This window comes from Vidua macroura, chromosome Z (genome assembly GCF_024509145.1).
Source record: "Vidua macroura isolate BioBank_ID:100142 chromosome Z, ASM2450914v1, whole genome shotgun sequence".
Classification (NCBI taxonomy): domain Eukaryota; kingdom Metazoa; phylum Chordata; class Aves; order Passeriformes; family Viduidae; genus Vidua; species Vidua macroura.
The window spans coordinates 66,467,958-66,485,606 of NC_071611.1; the positions used below are offsets into that span (position 1 = coordinate 66,467,958).

The 17,649-nt window shown below is 37.0% G+C and overlaps 1 protein-coding gene across 1 annotated transcript in view; it reads left to right on the top strand.

The window, feature by feature from the left end:
- Positions 1-14,664, top strand: part of LOC128822323 (coiled-coil domain-containing protein 171-like) — a 30,301-nt gene extending 15,637 nt beyond the window's left edge. Inside the window, exons 9-19 of the mRNA XM_054004018.1 lie at positions 457-586; positions 3,176-3,343; positions 5,027-5,215; positions 6,411-6,912; positions 7,641-7,757; positions 8,590-8,816; positions 9,525-9,704; positions 10,961-11,134; positions 11,619-11,764; positions 13,275-13,329; positions 14,536-14,664. Of these exons, the coding sequence (XP_053859993.1) occupies positions 457-586; positions 3,176-3,343; positions 5,027-5,215; positions 6,411-6,912; positions 7,641-7,757; positions 8,590-8,816; positions 9,525-9,704; positions 10,961-11,134; positions 11,619-11,764; positions 13,275-13,329; positions 14,536-14,664 (2,017 nt within the window). The remainder of the gene's footprint in view (positions 1-456; positions 587-3,175; positions 3,344-5,026; positions 5,216-6,410; positions 6,913-7,640; positions 7,758-8,589; positions 8,817-9,524; positions 9,705-10,960; positions 11,135-11,618; positions 11,765-13,274; positions 13,330-14,535) is intronic.
- Positions 14,665-17,649: the final 2,985 nt, after the last annotated feature.

Genomic DNA, 17,649 nt, shown 5'->3' on the forward strand with positions numbered 1-17,649 from the left:
ACAAGAACAGGTTAAAATTCTGGGTAGTCTGCTTTAAAAGTCATGCCAGAGTAGAGTCAGGCATGTGGAAACCTTATGAGTGAGAACTGTACATGAAATCAAGGTTGATGATGCAAGATGTGATGTGGTTTCTCTGAGAGAGAGACCATGAGAGCTGTTGTGTTAATTAAAATATGAAGAATTTTGTTTATTATATGTAATTTTGGGCCATATCCAAATATGAATCTATTGAATTGCATGATACAAGGCTTGGTAACTGAAAACATAACCACTTGAAAAGTCTTTCTTAGAAGGAATATAAATTTCTTCCTTCAGTTACAAAAGACAAGCACCTTCAGAAGCCATGTGATGTGCTAATGTGGTATCTGCTATATCCATTGATTATCCTTTAAAAGAATACAGTGCATTTGACAAAAGCAATTTTGGTTAAAGTATCTTACTGTGGAAACTTTCCAGTTTACAAAGACACCATTCGTCCTTAAATGTGCAATGGAGAGACGAGGCTGAGGAAAGGAAGGAAGCTGAAGAATCCTCTGGGACATTAGTGGATGCTACAGCCAGCTTCACCCTGCATGAAGGCTCAATAGTAAGGAAAAAAACCCTGTGGCACACATTGTTTCGTTTTTTTTTAAACATACTGTCAAAATATTTACTGTGCTGAGGATTTGCTGCATTTGCTGTGCTGAGCTCTGGAAGAACTCTGCCATTCTCTTACCCTGTTTGTTATTATGCTACCTTTTTAAGAATTTAATACATGAATAAATGTAACCAGTGCTTGGAGAAGCTAATTTTTTAAATCTGGGTAGGATGTACTGGCATTCCTAATTAAGAAGGCATTTTGTAGATATGGATTATGATTTCATGTGAAGAATGTTCTGCCTTTCTACCCAACTTTTTTGTCAAATTTCATTAGCTACCATTGTAGAAATGTTTATTTCTATTTCATACACCATTTTAGTTTTAGTGCAAGTATTTGACTGTAAAAATTGCTTGAAAATTGTTTCAAACTTTCAGGTAGAAGAGCAGAGTGGATTTGTTGTTGTTTTGTTTTTTGCTTGTTTTGCTGTGGATTTAGCACATTGGATGTATTTCACTGGATTATTTTCTGAAAACTTTCTCCTCTCATATGACCATTTTGGACCTTTCTACTGTCTTTACCCAGCTACACCCTGAATAACAATTGTGCCATCTTTTCACATAGCAGCAGGGGCAAAGGAAAGTTCTTAACATGTCTAGAAAATCTCTCCTTTCATTGTGTGGTAACATTTGTTCTGTTTCTACTCTTAGCAATATTAACTTTTGGTGGTGGTGGCTTGGAAACTTCTCCTCTTTCTCTCTCAGGGCTCTGAGTATGGAAGGTACCAGAGGTCTGTTCCCTGTTGACAGGAGCAGAGACCTGCATAAGAGAGTCTTCAGATTTGTGGGTGTCTTTTGTTCAGCTGATGGAGTTATTCCACACTTTTTCTTAGTGTTGTCCACTGCCCAGGCAGATCTGTAATTCATAAACTGAAGAAAAATAAAGTCAGAGCTTTCTTTTTTCTTTCTCTTTGGGAGAACAGCTTCTTCCATGCAAGTATTAATGTATTAAAAGACATTTGCTGGCCTAGTTAGCCTGAAAAAGTAATTTCCATCAGGCACAAAAGGAATACATAGAGATAAAAGCAACTGTCTGGCCTAACTACAGGCATTGATGATTGCTATTTATAACTATGAAACATAATTACAAACTGAAAATGTTCTACTAGAAACCTTAAGTGCTTGCTCGTTGTTGCTGTGGTGAGAGTTTTCCTTTTTATCTGTATTCCTTAGTAAAATATATGTTATACATGACAAGAATTCAGTACAAGATTCCAGGATCAAGATTTCTGGTAATGGAAACAGTATTTAATGGTGTATTCAAAATTAATGTTATATTACTGAAAGGTTAAAAATAAAAGTATTGTCTCACTGTCATATTCACAGAGCTGGTTGTTTTAATTGTTTTATTCAAAAGATTTCAAACCACAGGACTGTCCTGAGCAGATGATAAAAATACTAATTTTTGGAAGAGTTGTATTAGTGGTTCCCTTATGAGATTAAATATTTATTGCCTTGGTTGGCTTTGTATTTTTCCCAAAGCTGTTTGTATTTGTTTGGGAAGCAGGAGTGCCTGTATGTGATCCTGTTTACTCCATTGAGACAGCTTTGATTTTGCTTCCCAAAATGAAAAAGCAGAAGACTGTAGCAGGAACTAAGTATAGATAACATTTAATATATTGCTGTTGGTCTTCACTATACCCATGCCAAAATTGTGTGAAAATGTCAGTGTGTTCTCTTCCCTTCATTTTCACTTCCTGCTTTCCTGACCTATACAGTATTTTTTCATCTTGTATACCACTTTTATGCTCCCTGAATATGTTCTTTCCACTCCAGTCTGAGAATCTTATCTTGATCTCTGACTGTACTGATACGGTGGTTTACATACTTTGTCCTCATGGCATTTGAGAAACAGCTTTCTATTAGCTTAATCAAAGTTTCTAAGTCACTTGTATGTTCTAGAATTATGAAGAATTGAATTTCTACTGCATGCTGTTGTAGCTAAAATTTATTTATAACCTGAATCAATTTATTATGCCACTGATTAAAATCACTGTAAAGCAATGAGGCATGGCTTGTGGAGTTTGACTGACGGAGCTGTAGGCCTATTTTGGCCAGCTATTTAATCGTATATAATCCATGCAAAACCAATTTTTAAACAAATTTAAAGTGTGTTGTGCTGCCCAGCCAACTGGACCATTTTTGGTGTGCTGTGCAGTTGTGTGGGGGCACAGTTTGAATGCACCTCAAAGTATTAACAAGGGAGAATGAATTGCATCCACTAAGAGCACGGAAATTTTTATCTGTGCCAGGTCACGGTTGTGGCCCCGACAGCACTGGGATTTATTCACATACTTTATAGACGTACTGTGTCTAACTAGATAAATTTTGTGAAATCTCTTTTCTTACTCTGCTGTAAGATTATGCAATATTATGGCTGCAATCATTAGAAATGAACTGAGGAATTTTGTAAATCTATGAGAATGAACTTTGAGGGCTTGTTTTCAGCTGCATGCAGCACTGCTACTGCACATATGATGCATCTCTCTTGATTTTAACATTGCCCAGCTACAGCAATTAATTTTTCTTTGTGTTCCAGAGGGAGCTGTCCATCCTCTTAAACTTATACCAGAGCATGGCAAACGCCCATGTGCTCGCCAAACATTCAGACGTCGCCCTGGAAGAGTTACCTTGGACAGAGCTTTGTGCACTCTTGCATGAGAATGTTGAAGCCCTGATCTTGAACTTCCACAAGGCTAACGAGAGGGTGAGTGTCCCCAGGCATCAGCTGCCTCTGCTGAGCTCAGGGACATTTGTGCACACTGCAGTCTCGTTACAAAGGAGAAGAAGGAGTGGTATTCATCCCTCAAGAGGATTTGGACATTAACAAATGAACACCATTAATTATGGCTGGTCCACTGCTCAGTTTGATGCTGTTGCTGTGAGCATTTAGATGGGACTGGAGTGTGCATCAAGTCTCTCAGCTCCACTTTCTGTGCAGGACATTCTGAAAGGACTGTCTGATACCTGCCACAGGGACCTAATTCAAAGATAATAAATGCATCTTACTGATGAAGAAATTCACAGAATGTAGTCATTTACAGTCATAAAGCAAGTCTTTCTTTTACCATAATCCATAGGCAAAATACACTTTCTCCAGGAATACCATCTTTAAATGATGTGTTTATGACTCAGATGCACTATTTGAAAGAATGCCATTGTGGCGTTTTCTGTTTAATTGTAACGTTCGGATTATGGCATTTTTATTCAGAAACACAATAGAAATACCTGACATCTAAAACATGTCAGTATTTGTGTGAAGGAGGAGCTGTACTTTTCTGAGTGATATTAATGCAGGTAAGCTTACGTGGCCGTTCTTCCCAGAAAACCTTGTATTTTTAGGAAAAAAAAAAACAACAAAACCCTTTCTAAATAGATCCGCTGGGTCCAGAGACTAATCTAAGAGTGGCTAAGCCACTCTTCAGGGTTCCACTTTGTTTTCTGGTTTATTTCTCTTTTGTAGTAAAAGAGGAAAGGGAGAAGGAAAGACATGAGAAGGGAAGGAGATGGATATTGTTGGCGGTGTTTGTGGGGTCTGTGTCTTACTGTTCTTGCTTTTTGATTAAGCCTTGTTACTGAGACTGATTGTGAGGTCTCTAGGGATCTTCTCATGTACTTAGCAGCTTTTCTGGGATTTTAGACTGTGTTGTACAAAACTTTTTTCCTACAGTTCAGCGTGATCTATCTGGAAGTGTCTTGCTGATATTGTCTAGTAACAAAGTGCAGGTGTGTGCATTTGGAGATCATTGTTGGCTTGGTTCATTCCTCCATTTAATTTGCATGGGAGGTGCAGTGTTAAACCACAAGAGTGAATCCCTTCAAGCTTGTTGAAAACACATCGTAAACTTATGAGCTATTTGTAAGGGAAACATTCTCTGTGTTTTCCCTGAAATTGTTTAAAAACTGAATAATAATCTGGAATGTCTTGGCTTTTCAACAAAAAAAAAAAAACCAACAACACAAAAAAAACCCAAAAAAACCCCAAGAAACCCCAAACAAAACAAAAAATGAAATGCTGTTTTAAATTATTGTTTGCAATCATTACACATTTCTAAAGTATATACTTGGATTACTAATTTACTAATACACTAAAATTTAATAGTTTAAAAAAAATGTTTGAAGTGTCTGGCTCAGGTTTCCTACAAAGGAGGTGACAAATATCTGCAAGGTGGTAAAAGGATGGCAGAACTAAAACCAAATAAAATACTTTGTTTCAAAATATATTTCAGTTTTGTTTTGGGAACCAAGTAATTCATCTGCTGTGCAAGGGTTTTACTTAGTTTTAATGAAAATCTTGAAGAAATTACAGTTTAGGTTTTATGCTGGAATAGTCTGTGCTTGACTCAAAGTGAAAAGGTAAATAATTTCTTCTTAAATGCTTGTCACACAGATATCCCACCTAGAATATATTTGCAAGCACAAAACTGACACTATGAACAACCTTCAGCAGAAGCAGGAGGAGGCTTTTGAGAAAATGTCTGAACAGTTAAAAGCACAGGAACATTGCAGGCAGAAAGAAGAGCAATATCTTGAAGAGCAGTACTCAAATATCCTTGCAGAAGTTCATGCAAGAGCACAGGTATGGTGCTGGGAACTTCAAATTTTTTTTCTTGTACCATATAATGGATTCTTTCAGTAATTTAAGCCCCTTAGCAGTTTAAGGTCATTTGGGAATGTTAGTATATTTTTAAAGTAAAAAAAACCCAAACAACAAACCAACCCATCACTGTGATAATATTAACATAATTTACAATAAGAAATAAATGACTTTGTTGAAACATTTGTTGAAGAGAATTTGGTTTACAGCCTCAGCTGAGAAGCCTGATTTCATCTACAGTGGGTAGTATTTTTTTTTTTTTTTGAGAATGCTAAACCTGTAAGATCGAATTTCCTTTTTTTTAAGAATTACTGAGGGCAGCAGCTACTTTTTCAGCATCATCATTTGCAGAGATTGTATGGAGTAACAATAATGTGGTGTTACTTGTGGATAAATTTAATTACATATGTACAGATCCTAAGAACAGTGGTAGTGACTCTGCTTTACTGATACTACAGTGAGAAGTGGTTTTAAAGTGTGAAACTACCACTGCTTGTTTGATGAGTTATTTGCAATCCTGCAATCCAAAATGTTACCCATTATTCCACAACCACCATTTACGGTCTTTACCATCACATTCCTTCACACCTGTTTCAATTAAAAGCATTGTGAATAAAGGAAATAGATGTCCCTTGTTATTTGTGAGTTGCTGCAACTTACTTCACAGAATAATGCTGTAGTTGATGCAGATTTCAGGACTGGAAGTCTTTGCATACTGAAAAATTTAATCTGTCTAGTTTCATGTTCCAGCCTTCCTTACCTTTTTCCTCTCACTTACACTGGCTTTCTGCTTGGTAGAGCAGTGCTCTCTCTGAAACTGGAGGATGTTACTACTATTGTTAAGTCAACTCATAAAGCTGTATTGTGGGCAGACAAGCAGTGTTGGACCTTCTGTGAGCTGTCACCATATTGGTGGATTGTTGTTAGAAATCAGGAGTCCAATTTGCAGCTGATGATCATGTCAATTTCCCTCCTACCATTGCTTTGGTTTCATATATCTGATTCTGTAATTGTTTACTAGAAGAGATACTTTCATCACTATCATTACTAAGAATTTTTGAGTCCTTTGATGCATCATTTGAATGGCAAAACTAAGAATTTTCTTTTTGCTCTTGTCTAGGTAAAAACCATCTAGTTAATATTTCTTCTGTTTTTGTTTGGTTTGTTTCTGTCGTAGGAATGTGAAGAAACAGCGCAGAAAACCAGGCAAAAACTGTATGGCCTTGAACAAATCTGTGAGAAACTGGCCCACGAAAACAATTCCATGACAGATACATTAGCAAATGCTCACAAGGCACGCTCATCCCTACTGGCAGCCTGTGCACTGCTGTCAGGGGCCCTATGTCCTCTCTATGGCAGACTGTGCGCTGTGTCTTGCCAAAGAGACATTCTTCAGGAGCAGGTGAACCACCACAAATTATTGAACCAGAGGATCATCAGCCTCCTTTATGCTCTCCCTACTAATGTGGAAAACAGCCAAGGCGAAGGCAGGCTGAGGCAGAGAAGAGCCAAGCACCTGGTTTATGTCTTCCGAAGAGCTGTGATTGCAGTTCTGGCCGCTAACAGGCTGAGGGCTCTGGCCCGATATTCTTGTACCTTTTTCGTGTGGACAGATGGCTCCAGAGGATGCACTGGAATTCAAGTTTGTGTGGGAGAATCCAGAGGCAGGCATGTGTCATGTAAGTGAAATGTTCTTATGTCAAATTACATGGTTAGGGAATAACAAAGAGCAAGATTATTATTATTATTGCTGGGTCATAAAGACATATTTAATGACATTTGGACAAATATTATTTATGGATTTGTGTTTTGTATGTTGCTTGACAAACGTATTTCACTCTACGAGGAAATGCCTAGTCTTATTTTAAGCATTGCAGGTAAAATTGCAATTATGCACATGAACTCAACACTATCTGATATTTTTGATATTTGTGTTTCGGATTTCAGAACTAGGTGCTACCGCATCTTCTCTGTGGTAAATATCTTGCAGTGTTCCTAAATTATTAACTGTCACCTTTTTTTTTTTTTCTAGAAAAGGTATTTCCTCTTCTTTTTTTAATAATTTTTAATATTTATTTCCTACTAAAACCCACAAAAATTGCTTTCTGATTCAGGTAAAATATTAGCATTGGATTTTGAAATTTTCTTTAGAGATTATGGCTACTTGCCCTTTCTGTTGCCAGACCAGTTTATACTTCCCTCAAAAATGTTTTCCAAATTAGAAGGTTCATCTAGGTTTTTTTTGTTTTTTAGTAATTCTGGAAGCATGCTTAAAACGGTCTAAATTGTCCTGACTAATTTGTTGTTTATATGCTTTTTTTTGGTTAACTTCTGTAAAAGCTGGAGGTAGCATTGTGCCATATCTTAGTGATACCCTTATCCTGCTAGCTGCAATTCTGTTTCCCAGGTTTTGAAGAGGAAGGAGTTGACTGTATTGAAGCACTTGACTGGTTGACTAGCTCTAACCTCTACACTGCAATAGTCAGTTCCATCTCTGAACTGGAGGATGTTCTCAGCAAACAAGGTAATTTTAACAATATATTGTTGTAGCAGAAATATAATAAAAAAATAAGTCAGGGTGGTCATATCACTTCCATTTTTATGATTTTATCTCAACTATTCTGGATCATAGCTCTGAAGAGATATTTCTGAATATTATGGTAGTCACCTTTGATGAGAGGTTATATCCTGAGCTAGTCTACCAATTTTAGTGGGGCTGTTTCCCTGAAGGAGTAATTTTATTGCAGGGTAAAATGCATTTTATCTTCTGCATTCTCTGAATGATCACATCTCTGTACTGTTGGAACAGATTAATTTTCTTTAACAACTGATAGGATATTTTATCCTTTCAGTGTATATAGCCATGGAAGCAGAAGGCTGGAGAGTGTTTCTAGAGTTTATTTACAGTGAGAACAGATACAGGCTTCCTTGGTTCATCTGCATTGCTGCCGTCCCTGGTTCTTTATTAATCTCTAGCTTCAGAATCCCCACAATTTTGTCACAGAAAAAAAGGATATTAGAAGAGGGATAATTTGTGTGAATAAAGGGAAATAGCAGGAGAAAGACGAGGCGATGCATTTCCCAGAAGGCTAAACACTAAATTGGTATAAAAGTTGTGATTGAATCAAATGTGCTTAGATTCAGTTTCAGGCAGTTTCTTCTTTGAGCATGCTGTTTTCAATAATTTTAATTCATATCCTTTAAAAGCAAAGTTTGAATAGTGTTTCAGAATCAGTATTCTGTGTTTCAGAATATTTACAGGTTCTATCCTGTATAAATTAAAAAGAATATGATATTACAAGAAATGGGAACTAATAACCTGCTTGATGTTTCCTTTTTGTTGATGTTTCTTAAAGATGCACGCTCCTGGCTTTCTGGACACTCCCTTATCAGTGCAGCCAGGAACTGCTTTGCAAAACTGATGGACAACCTGAGCATACTGATGGAGACAGTTCAAGGGAAACCTTGTGGGTGCAGAGCTTTCCTGGAGAGGGACTCCCTGATACAGAGGCTGGCTCGTGGGCTCCGCAGAGTAAATGCCCAGGCCCTGGAAGCTGGATTGTATGACAGACTGCCCAGTACAGTAAGCAGATTTACAGTCCTCCTTCGTGGAAACAGAAGGTTTACAGCAACAGATTTACAGTCCTCCTTCGTGGAAACAGAAGGTTTACAGCAACAGTGAAGCTCCCTTGATAGCGCCATTTATTTTGTTTCAGGCTGGTGATGAGTCCATGACAATGAAGTACCACTATATGGACACTCAGAAGTTGATTTGTCACACATTAGGGTGTGAATAGGTCTTGTCTTTTATTGACAAAGAATTTTTGGAGGAGGTTTAGTGTATCCAAGTAAAAGATTTTTTTTCAAGTTCTATCAGTTCTTATTAGCTTATAAGAACAAATTTGCTTTTGGCTTGATGTAAATGTTTGCTTTTTATTATGGTTATTATTATGCTTTTTATTATGGTTTTCTACTTTCTCATGTTTACCATCCTTTCTTTCAGTAAAGATAGCCTTCTTCCCTTTAACCAAAATGAAAGGATAAACTCTTTTTCCAATAATCTTTTATACTAGACTTTAGGTGAAAAAAGTACTTTGTAAACAGAATTTGCAGGAGCCCTTGGTAGGGTTGGTAGGTGACAGGTTCAAACTTTTGCCCTTGTGTATGTCTTTTAGAGGTGGAGGAAAAAATGATAGTTTTGTCTTCATTTTCTTGGGCCTTAAATATTATTTCTTTTATTGCTAAAATAGCAGATTTTATAGCCCATCAACTTGTTTTTGTTTGCTGACAGAGAAACATAGCAATCTTGCAGCAAGAAATATTTGAATTTTCACGAAGGCTTCATGCAGCAGAGGTAGAGTCCCACTCACTGCACCTGCAGCTTGCAGAATGCAAATGGAGTTGCAATGAGATGCAAAAAGATGCTGAAAAAGCCCACAGACTGCAAGAGCAATTAAATGAACTTCAGCATGTAAGTACATTTGATTTGGAGGTTCTCTTCCTTAAAAGAGATTCTCTTTTCTACACATTTTTTGATTTGTGTCCTTTTGGAAAAAAAGCATAAAATTGATTTACTTTCAACAGAATTTTACAGAAACCTTGCCTTGTAAATGTCACTAAACTAGAAAACAGATGTATTTAGAAAGACCCCTTTTCCACTGGAGTTTCCTTTTGGTTTGTAGAAGGAGGTATCCTGTATAAATTGCAGTTTGGTCTTCAGCAGTCCAGGTTCTCCCATTTGTTGGAAATGTTGATGTGATGATTTATGTATCCTAAAAGAAGATTTCACTTCAACAGAGTAAAGTCAGCTGGAGTAAAGTCAGGGTATTCAATAAGAATGTTCATGAGAGGTTCATGAAATATAAATATAGCAGTTTAGACTCTGTATGGATGTTGATGAATGTTATAATAAATACAATACAAATTTTAGTGGGTCTGTTTCCCTGAAGAAGTAACTTTATGGCAGGGGAAAAAAAGCCTTTTCTTACATTCTCTGTAGCACAAATGCACAAAATTCCTCTGGGTCTTTTGCTGTTGCTGATTGAGTTACTGAAGTGCTGTGGGTTCCCTAACCTGAAGCCTAGTTGGTAGAACCTGTCAGTGTGTCCCAATCCAAACACTTCCAAGCAGAGAATATCTGCTAGATGATGTCTCACCCATTGTCCTTCCTGTTCCTAGCTAGTAAAATAGATTTTTTTTTTTTTACTCAAAAATATCTAGTCATTTTCAGTTCTGTTCTCAACAGGTCTTATTCCCTTAGTGTTTTGGGACAGTTAGATGAAAATTATCACATTTTAGATTGTAGTCGAAATGCAGATGATGACTTTCCTTGAAGAATTATTTCTTCTTTCTGGAACAGTTTTTGGAGGAGAAGAACAGTCCACAAAGGTGTTTACAAGGATTAATAAGCTATCCACTAAAATTTTGAACATTGATCTGCATATTTTTCCTTCCAAATATTGAGGTTTTGCACCCTAGGGTGCTAATTTGAATAGAATAATGTATGCCAAGACTTTACATGAATGCTCTTTACAAGAAACACAGTAATTAAATGGTCTGCCGTCTTACTGTTCAGTGACCTGTCTTCATGTTAAAAAAACTTCAAGACTAATCCTAAGCATGCATCTGTTTTAGAATTTGGTATGTTTGCAAGTGGAACTCACTCAGTGGTAGGGAAACCACTGAATATAGTTAACAGAATCAGGCACAACTTGTTTCTCTTTCCAGAAAATCAACCAAGACAATATGCAGGAGGAGTTAAATAATGCTTTGCAGCGTGAGCAGGAGGCAAGATTGCTTTTACAAGAGCACCAGCGACGGCTTCAGGAGCTGAGTAATAGACTGGAATCGTGCCCACTTATCGACACAGATAGAAGCCAAGTCTCCAGTGTATCTCTGATGGTAAGATTATTCTTCTGGAACAGTCACCCGAGTTTTACTTTTTGTTAAATAAGCCAAATAGTGCAGTCCTTGTGTAATTAAAATAACAGAAGTAAATACACACACACTACTCAGTCTGCTGGAATTTTAGGCTACTGAGAAAACACTTCAAAGACTACTTTTTTTTTTTTTTTTTTTTTTTTTTTTTTTTTTTAAGCTATCTATGTTTTATTTTTAAGAATTTAAGAAAAAGTCTGCAATGGAAGTTTGTTTTGGGTTTTTTTGCCTACGATCATTTTGTTTTCTAAAACACATTTATACATAGCAAATATACTAAAAACTACTGAGTCAGTAATGCTTTTGCTAGGAAATTCATAAAACCTTAGTATGCAGTGGTCCAAATCTACTTTGCAATCAGTTTGTCTTCCACGTTGGTCAGTAGCCAGTGGCATAAAGTGAAGCTTCTTTGGGCTAAAGAGTAACTCTGCTCTCTGTCTGCTGGCAGAGACTCTCTAATGCAGTGGAGGAGCTGAGGAGCAGAGACCGAGATCTGGATCACCAGAAGAGACTCCTGAAAGACACGAAGCAGGACCAGCAGCGGCTGCGGGAGACTCTTGAGGAGGCAGAACCTGCCCTTGAACAGGGAGTAAAGTGAGCCCTGGGGCCTGGGGGATGTCACTTAAAATGAATAAAAATTTCAATTCCTACTTCCATGGGCAGTGTTTTAGCCCTGGACAGTGTAAGGTTAGAAGAGAAAAGTACATCTGTCTCTTTTATTTTTAAATTCAGGGATAGTCTTCTAAGAACAAAAGTGTTAGTTCAAAATACTAGGTCATATATTTTATGCAGTTATCCCATAATAGTGCTTCAAATTCTGGGTGCTGAAATTACTGGCGAACAAAATATTGTGCTATCTTACTGCTCTGATAACATCTCTTTGGCAGATCCTTAAAGTTCTGTTTATTTAAGAAATGATTGCTTGTTCTCTGTGTTTCCACACCATCTTTTTGTAGACAGATACAATTTATTTATAGTAAATATAAAAGCATCATCTAGGGGACAGGTCTTTGCCACCAAAGGGACTGAAACCCATTTTGGACCTAGCCTTTCCTGTGGTACAAGATAGATCCTCCTGCTGATTTCAGGGAGTTTTGGATTTAGCCCTAATCCCCACACCACTACAAGACAACCTAGAGTGAAAGGAAAGGCTCAGGCACTGGTCTTGAAAAGATTGGTAGTCAAAAGGAGCCCCCTTGACTTGAAGGAGCTTATTACTAAGCTATTTTTACACCATATGAAAAAATAAATCTTTGCAGACTTTGTTTTCTAATACTTATCATAATATGAAATATGTATTATGAATATTGTTGTTCCATGGCTAGGATCTAAAAAAAAATTAGTTAATTAAAATTTCCCATCATACTTGGGATCATTCAACCTCTGAAGAACATCTGAGAACCTTTAAGGGTTTTATGCACCAGGGAAATAATGCAATTCCTATTTATTTATTGTCCTCAATTAAATGTTTAACAAGCTAATCCTGCCCCAGACTATTTTGGGCATTTCAGTAAAGAGCATTCCTTGTGGCCATACATAGATCCAGTAAAGGTTATTTTAATGTGAAGTGACTTTAAAACTGGCATTTTTTTCCCTGTAAAAAGCAGCTGAATATCAACAAAGAAAGCTACCCTTCTCTTCATTCTCTTCATCTTCACAACAAATAGGGGTTTTTGCTCCTTTTGGAACATATAAACAAAGCAGATGAAATAAACAGGATCTGTCTGTGTTTTCCAATGCAAGACTATAATACCATCCTGCTAGAGATTTCTTATGACCTCTATGTCCAAGCCACGATAGTTGTTCATTGATAGGCCTATCATTACATCTATGCTTATCCTCAACAGAAGCATCTTTCATATGGAAATGCACCAAATAGTGGTACATTAACTATTTTTAGGGTTTGCATTGAAGATATGAAAAAGAGAGAAAATCCTAACAGTTTATAACTGTTATAATAATAATCAACAATTATTTTACAGCCATAAATTATTTATGACAGCCATAAAATAGCAGAAGACTAATTTCTACATTGGTAGAGCTTCAGTTCCATAAAGTTACTCCATTGTTATGTTGTTTTGTTTTGTTTTTTTCTTTTATATAGAGACAAAGAGTTGATCATTAATCATATGAAAGCTGTGGAGGCCACCCTGAATGAGGTAAGAATTTGAAGTATTCCCTCTGATTTGTGTTTCCAAACATGCCAAAGCCTTACAACTGCTTATTCGCGGGGGAAGAGAGAAGTGGCTGCAAAGCAACTTCCTTTCCTTAGTGTTGAAGTTTCCCCCCCTCAACTTCTTCCATCTTAAAAAACCACAGTGAAATAAAATGCAGGTTTGTAGTACACACCCAACTTGTTCTAAATGTAGAAGTTATGACAAAATTCACTTTCCTTCCCTCACTGCGCATTATTTCTGGTTGACAAGTGAAGACTAATGGAACACACAAAAAATTGCAATTGTTATGGAGTTAACCCTCTACTGAATAATGAGAACTCACATACTTGGTGGCCGTAAAACATTTGGCTTTGTGTCTGCTACTTTAACCTATGAAACATCATAAATAGGAAAAGAAAAGGCAGGAAATCATAATCTGTGGTCAGAAACTTCTGTGGTATTCTTTAAAATCATATTTTAAACTTAACAGTAATCTCAAGTTTTCCCTCTGACTTGTACAATTGTGCCCTGGTATAGGACTATTTGAAGGTCCAATAAAGATGTACCTATTAATTATTTAGGAGAAAGGACTATTTTCAACTCTAGCTCTAATGGCAGATGGTTTCATAACTGTTTTTAATTGAGAGCAGCATAGAGCAAAAGAAGGGTTTTCATTACCTTGGAGTGTCGATTTCCCTTACTACATCTTTAATGCCTAGCAACATGGGATTCTCTTCTTTATTTTAGTTTCTGCATTCACCAAAACTGTTCTTAATTATATTTTCAGATATCTTTTGCAAGTCTCTTTCCTTTAATGTTCATGGAAAGTGACAGAACCTAAACTGCAAACTGTGCTGATAGACAATTTCCTTTGTGCCACCACCATCTTCATACTTTCAAACTTTGGAAGTTAATGTCATGCAGCAACTGCCATGTTTTTACAATAATACATATGTGCTATGTCCTTGGCCTTTCTCTTTTCTGACCAGGGCAAGGTGCTTTTTTTTTTTTTCTTTTTTGGTAGCATTCTTGCCCAGCACTGTGAATTAGAGATTTATTTGCAATGAAAATTCAGTCAGTTGTACTTTATTCATGGAGGTTAGGTCCAATGATCAATGCAAGTCCACTCAATGGACTGATGACTCAGTTCATCCCAGCTGGTGTGTCTAAAGGAGAATTACCACTGATGCTGGGGTTTTTTCCCTTTAGGCCAGAGAGCAGGCCATGGCATCAGGTGCTGCAGCAGCCACGCCGCTCCCCAGCCTGCAGCTGGAGACCCTTTCAGAGGAAGCAGTGAAGGACAGGCCAGAGGCTATGGCATTCCAGGTTAGAGTCTAAAGCCAATCCTGTTTAATTTTTTTCTTTTTAATTTTTTTTTCATTTTTGGCATCTGAGACACAACTGGCAGATGGACTGCTCTGAGCATGTGGAAAGCAAAAAGCTTCAAAACTATTGCAGTCAACAGTTGAAAGACAATTTCCATGTATACTCTTGCACATGGTATTTCAGAGATGATGGTAACTTTTAATTTTGCAGTTAAAGCGTTAAATAACCGATGGGAATACAAACATGGACAGAAGTATATGTACCTGAAAATTAATATCCCTCTACCTCCCTCTCTTTTTTCCCATTAATATACACAAGACTAGTTAAAAAAAAAAAAAAACACAAAACTAAAACCAAGTAAGATCCCCACAAACAAACAAAACCAACCAAACAAAAAAGACAAGATTTTCATCCTCCTTCTTGGTCAGTATCAGATTTTTTTCAACCCACAGGTCTAGAATCAGTTGTGGGGTTTTGAGCATTCCTCATTTAAAAGAAACTGCTATTCAGAATGTTTAAATACAGAAGCTATTTTGCTCATGTAGGTTTAAAGACTTGCAAATTTCAAAATACTAATTTTCTTAGGACAAAACGATGAGTGGGAAAAAAGAGAAATTAACAGAAAATGTGCCATATTTTCAGCTCTGAACATAGATTCAGTGCAATGCCTCCTGATTGTTTTTAAGTTTGATGTCTTCTGCAGAAACTATCCATTAGTCTTTATAGCTGTGCAGAATATACTAGTGCCAAGACAGATTTTTTTTACCCAATGAGAGAACAAAAGGCAGAGTGAGAACATATTTCTTTCATTGTACTTCTCTGTCTGAATTAGAGAGAGAGCAGGTAATCAAGTAAATTGCAAAGAACTTAGACAAAGTAAGTATTGCATACAGCGTGTAAGTTTCTGCAGCAATTCCTTCCAATTTATTGTAGATTTTCTGTTCTAATGCAGTATATAATTGCAGGATTGGGGTCACAAAATCAAACATTCAAGAAAGGCAGATTCTAAGCTGGAGAATTCTCACTGTTGCTCTCTTGCATGCATACATGCCTGATAAAGATATAAATTACATGTGCATTATCGTGTTTCCACACTAAAAGATGGAAATATGGAATATGTAATGCTTGGAGATTCCTGTGAAGCTTAATTAGCACAGATCAACTTTTCCATCAAAGGGTAGAATTACAAATGTTTCCCCAGTACAGTGATGATCCATTTTAGAGCTGCACAAAAGGTTCCATGGGTGGCATCTTTTCACAGGAGGCATTGTGGCAATCACCAGCTTTTAAATCCTGCTTTTCTAATTTGGTAGTGGATGCTGTTTCTTTTCTTCTTTTTATCCCATCCCAACTCCCATTCTTTTTGACCTCACAATGATTGCAGAAGTATCTGCAGCCTGTTCCCTCTTTCTCTCCGGAAGAGAATCAGAAACAGAAAAAATTGCATTTCATATTTGCACAGAGTGCTTGCGGTTTAACTAACATAGTAGAGTCCGTGCTGGGGAGCTCGCTGATGGGGCAGAATTGTAAAGTTCTTGTTCACCTGGCAGCCTCAGGTGCACTTGGTAACTCAGCACATATACAAACAGCACCAATGGCTCACAGTCTGTGTCACTGTGAACTTCATTTTCTCCATCCCTTTTCCTCTTTCTTCCCTTTCCCCACCTCTCTTTCCCCCTTTTCCCTCTCTCTCTCCTCTGCCCTCATCCCTAGTTCCTGTTTGATTCCTTTATCAAGCTCATGATTGAGGTTTTATTACAAAATTTGCCTTTTATAGACAGAGGCCACCTAATGGATTTTAGTTTTACTCTATGCCAAACTGTATTAAGGGCAATCCTGCAATCTTGAGTGAGGTAAGGAGTTAGAATCACTTTAGGAACACTTGTCATTAAAAGCAGTGGAGTTGTTTGCAGGCACATCCTCTAGAACTGCCATAGTGTGTGATGAGCACATTTCAATTTAAGGCCTTATAATCTGCAGGAATCCCCTTTTAAGACTAGAACCACAGCACCAAGACATTTTGGAGATTCTTTCTGATGACAAAAGATGTGATATGGGTTAGTTTGCCACTGCTGTTTCCTAGAAACCACAGTGAAAATGACCTGATTGATTTTAGCTGTGTTAACATCTTTTCTGAAAATCAGCAATGTGAAACCAAGGAAAGGAAAAAACTACAAAAATCTTTGTAAATCCTGTTTGTGGTACTAAGCTGATTTTTGTCTGTATCACAGGTTTACATTCAAAAGACCAGTGTAGCTGAAGGGAAAAATTATAACAAATAAAATGTGATTAACCATTGTAAAGGAGACTAATAATTTCAACAATCATTTAAGACTACTTGGGATAGATACAAAGTTACCAGTACTGCCAAGTCATCTGTGCTCTCTTGTCCTGCTAACTTTATCATCAATCCAATCAATATAACAAAACTGGGACATTCTTCCACTGCATACATGGAAATAGTTACATTTTTCCAGTTATAGTGCCATCAGATTATGTGTTTTCAGAGGTCTGTAGGTTTGTGATGTTTCTTTTGTTACTGCCAAGTTACTTTTTTTGCTGTGGAGTGAAGGATTAGTAAATTGAATCATCTTGGAAGTGTGAACATTAGCCTGAAACTGTGTGGCAATTTTTTGTGAACAGAAATTGAACCTGCAGTGAGTCTTGTATTTAAATAAAATGAAAAAATTGTATCAAGAGTTCAATGCTGTACTGTATGCTTGAAAACATCTCATCAAAGCATCTTCTAACTAGGGTGTGGACTCATTCCCTGCTCCTCAACGATCTTAATATTCAATTCTAGAAAAAATAGAAAATGCAGTGTTAGATGGTTTTGATGTTTAAATCCTGGGACTGACATTCTGCCTGGCTTACAAACTGTATTTGATCTCTTTGCTAAAGAAAATGTTCTGTCTTTTGTGAAAAATCTGGATGTGTGCTATTTGGCATTTAAGTGTAGCTTGCCTGGCACTAATGATTCCTTCTACTTTTATTTAA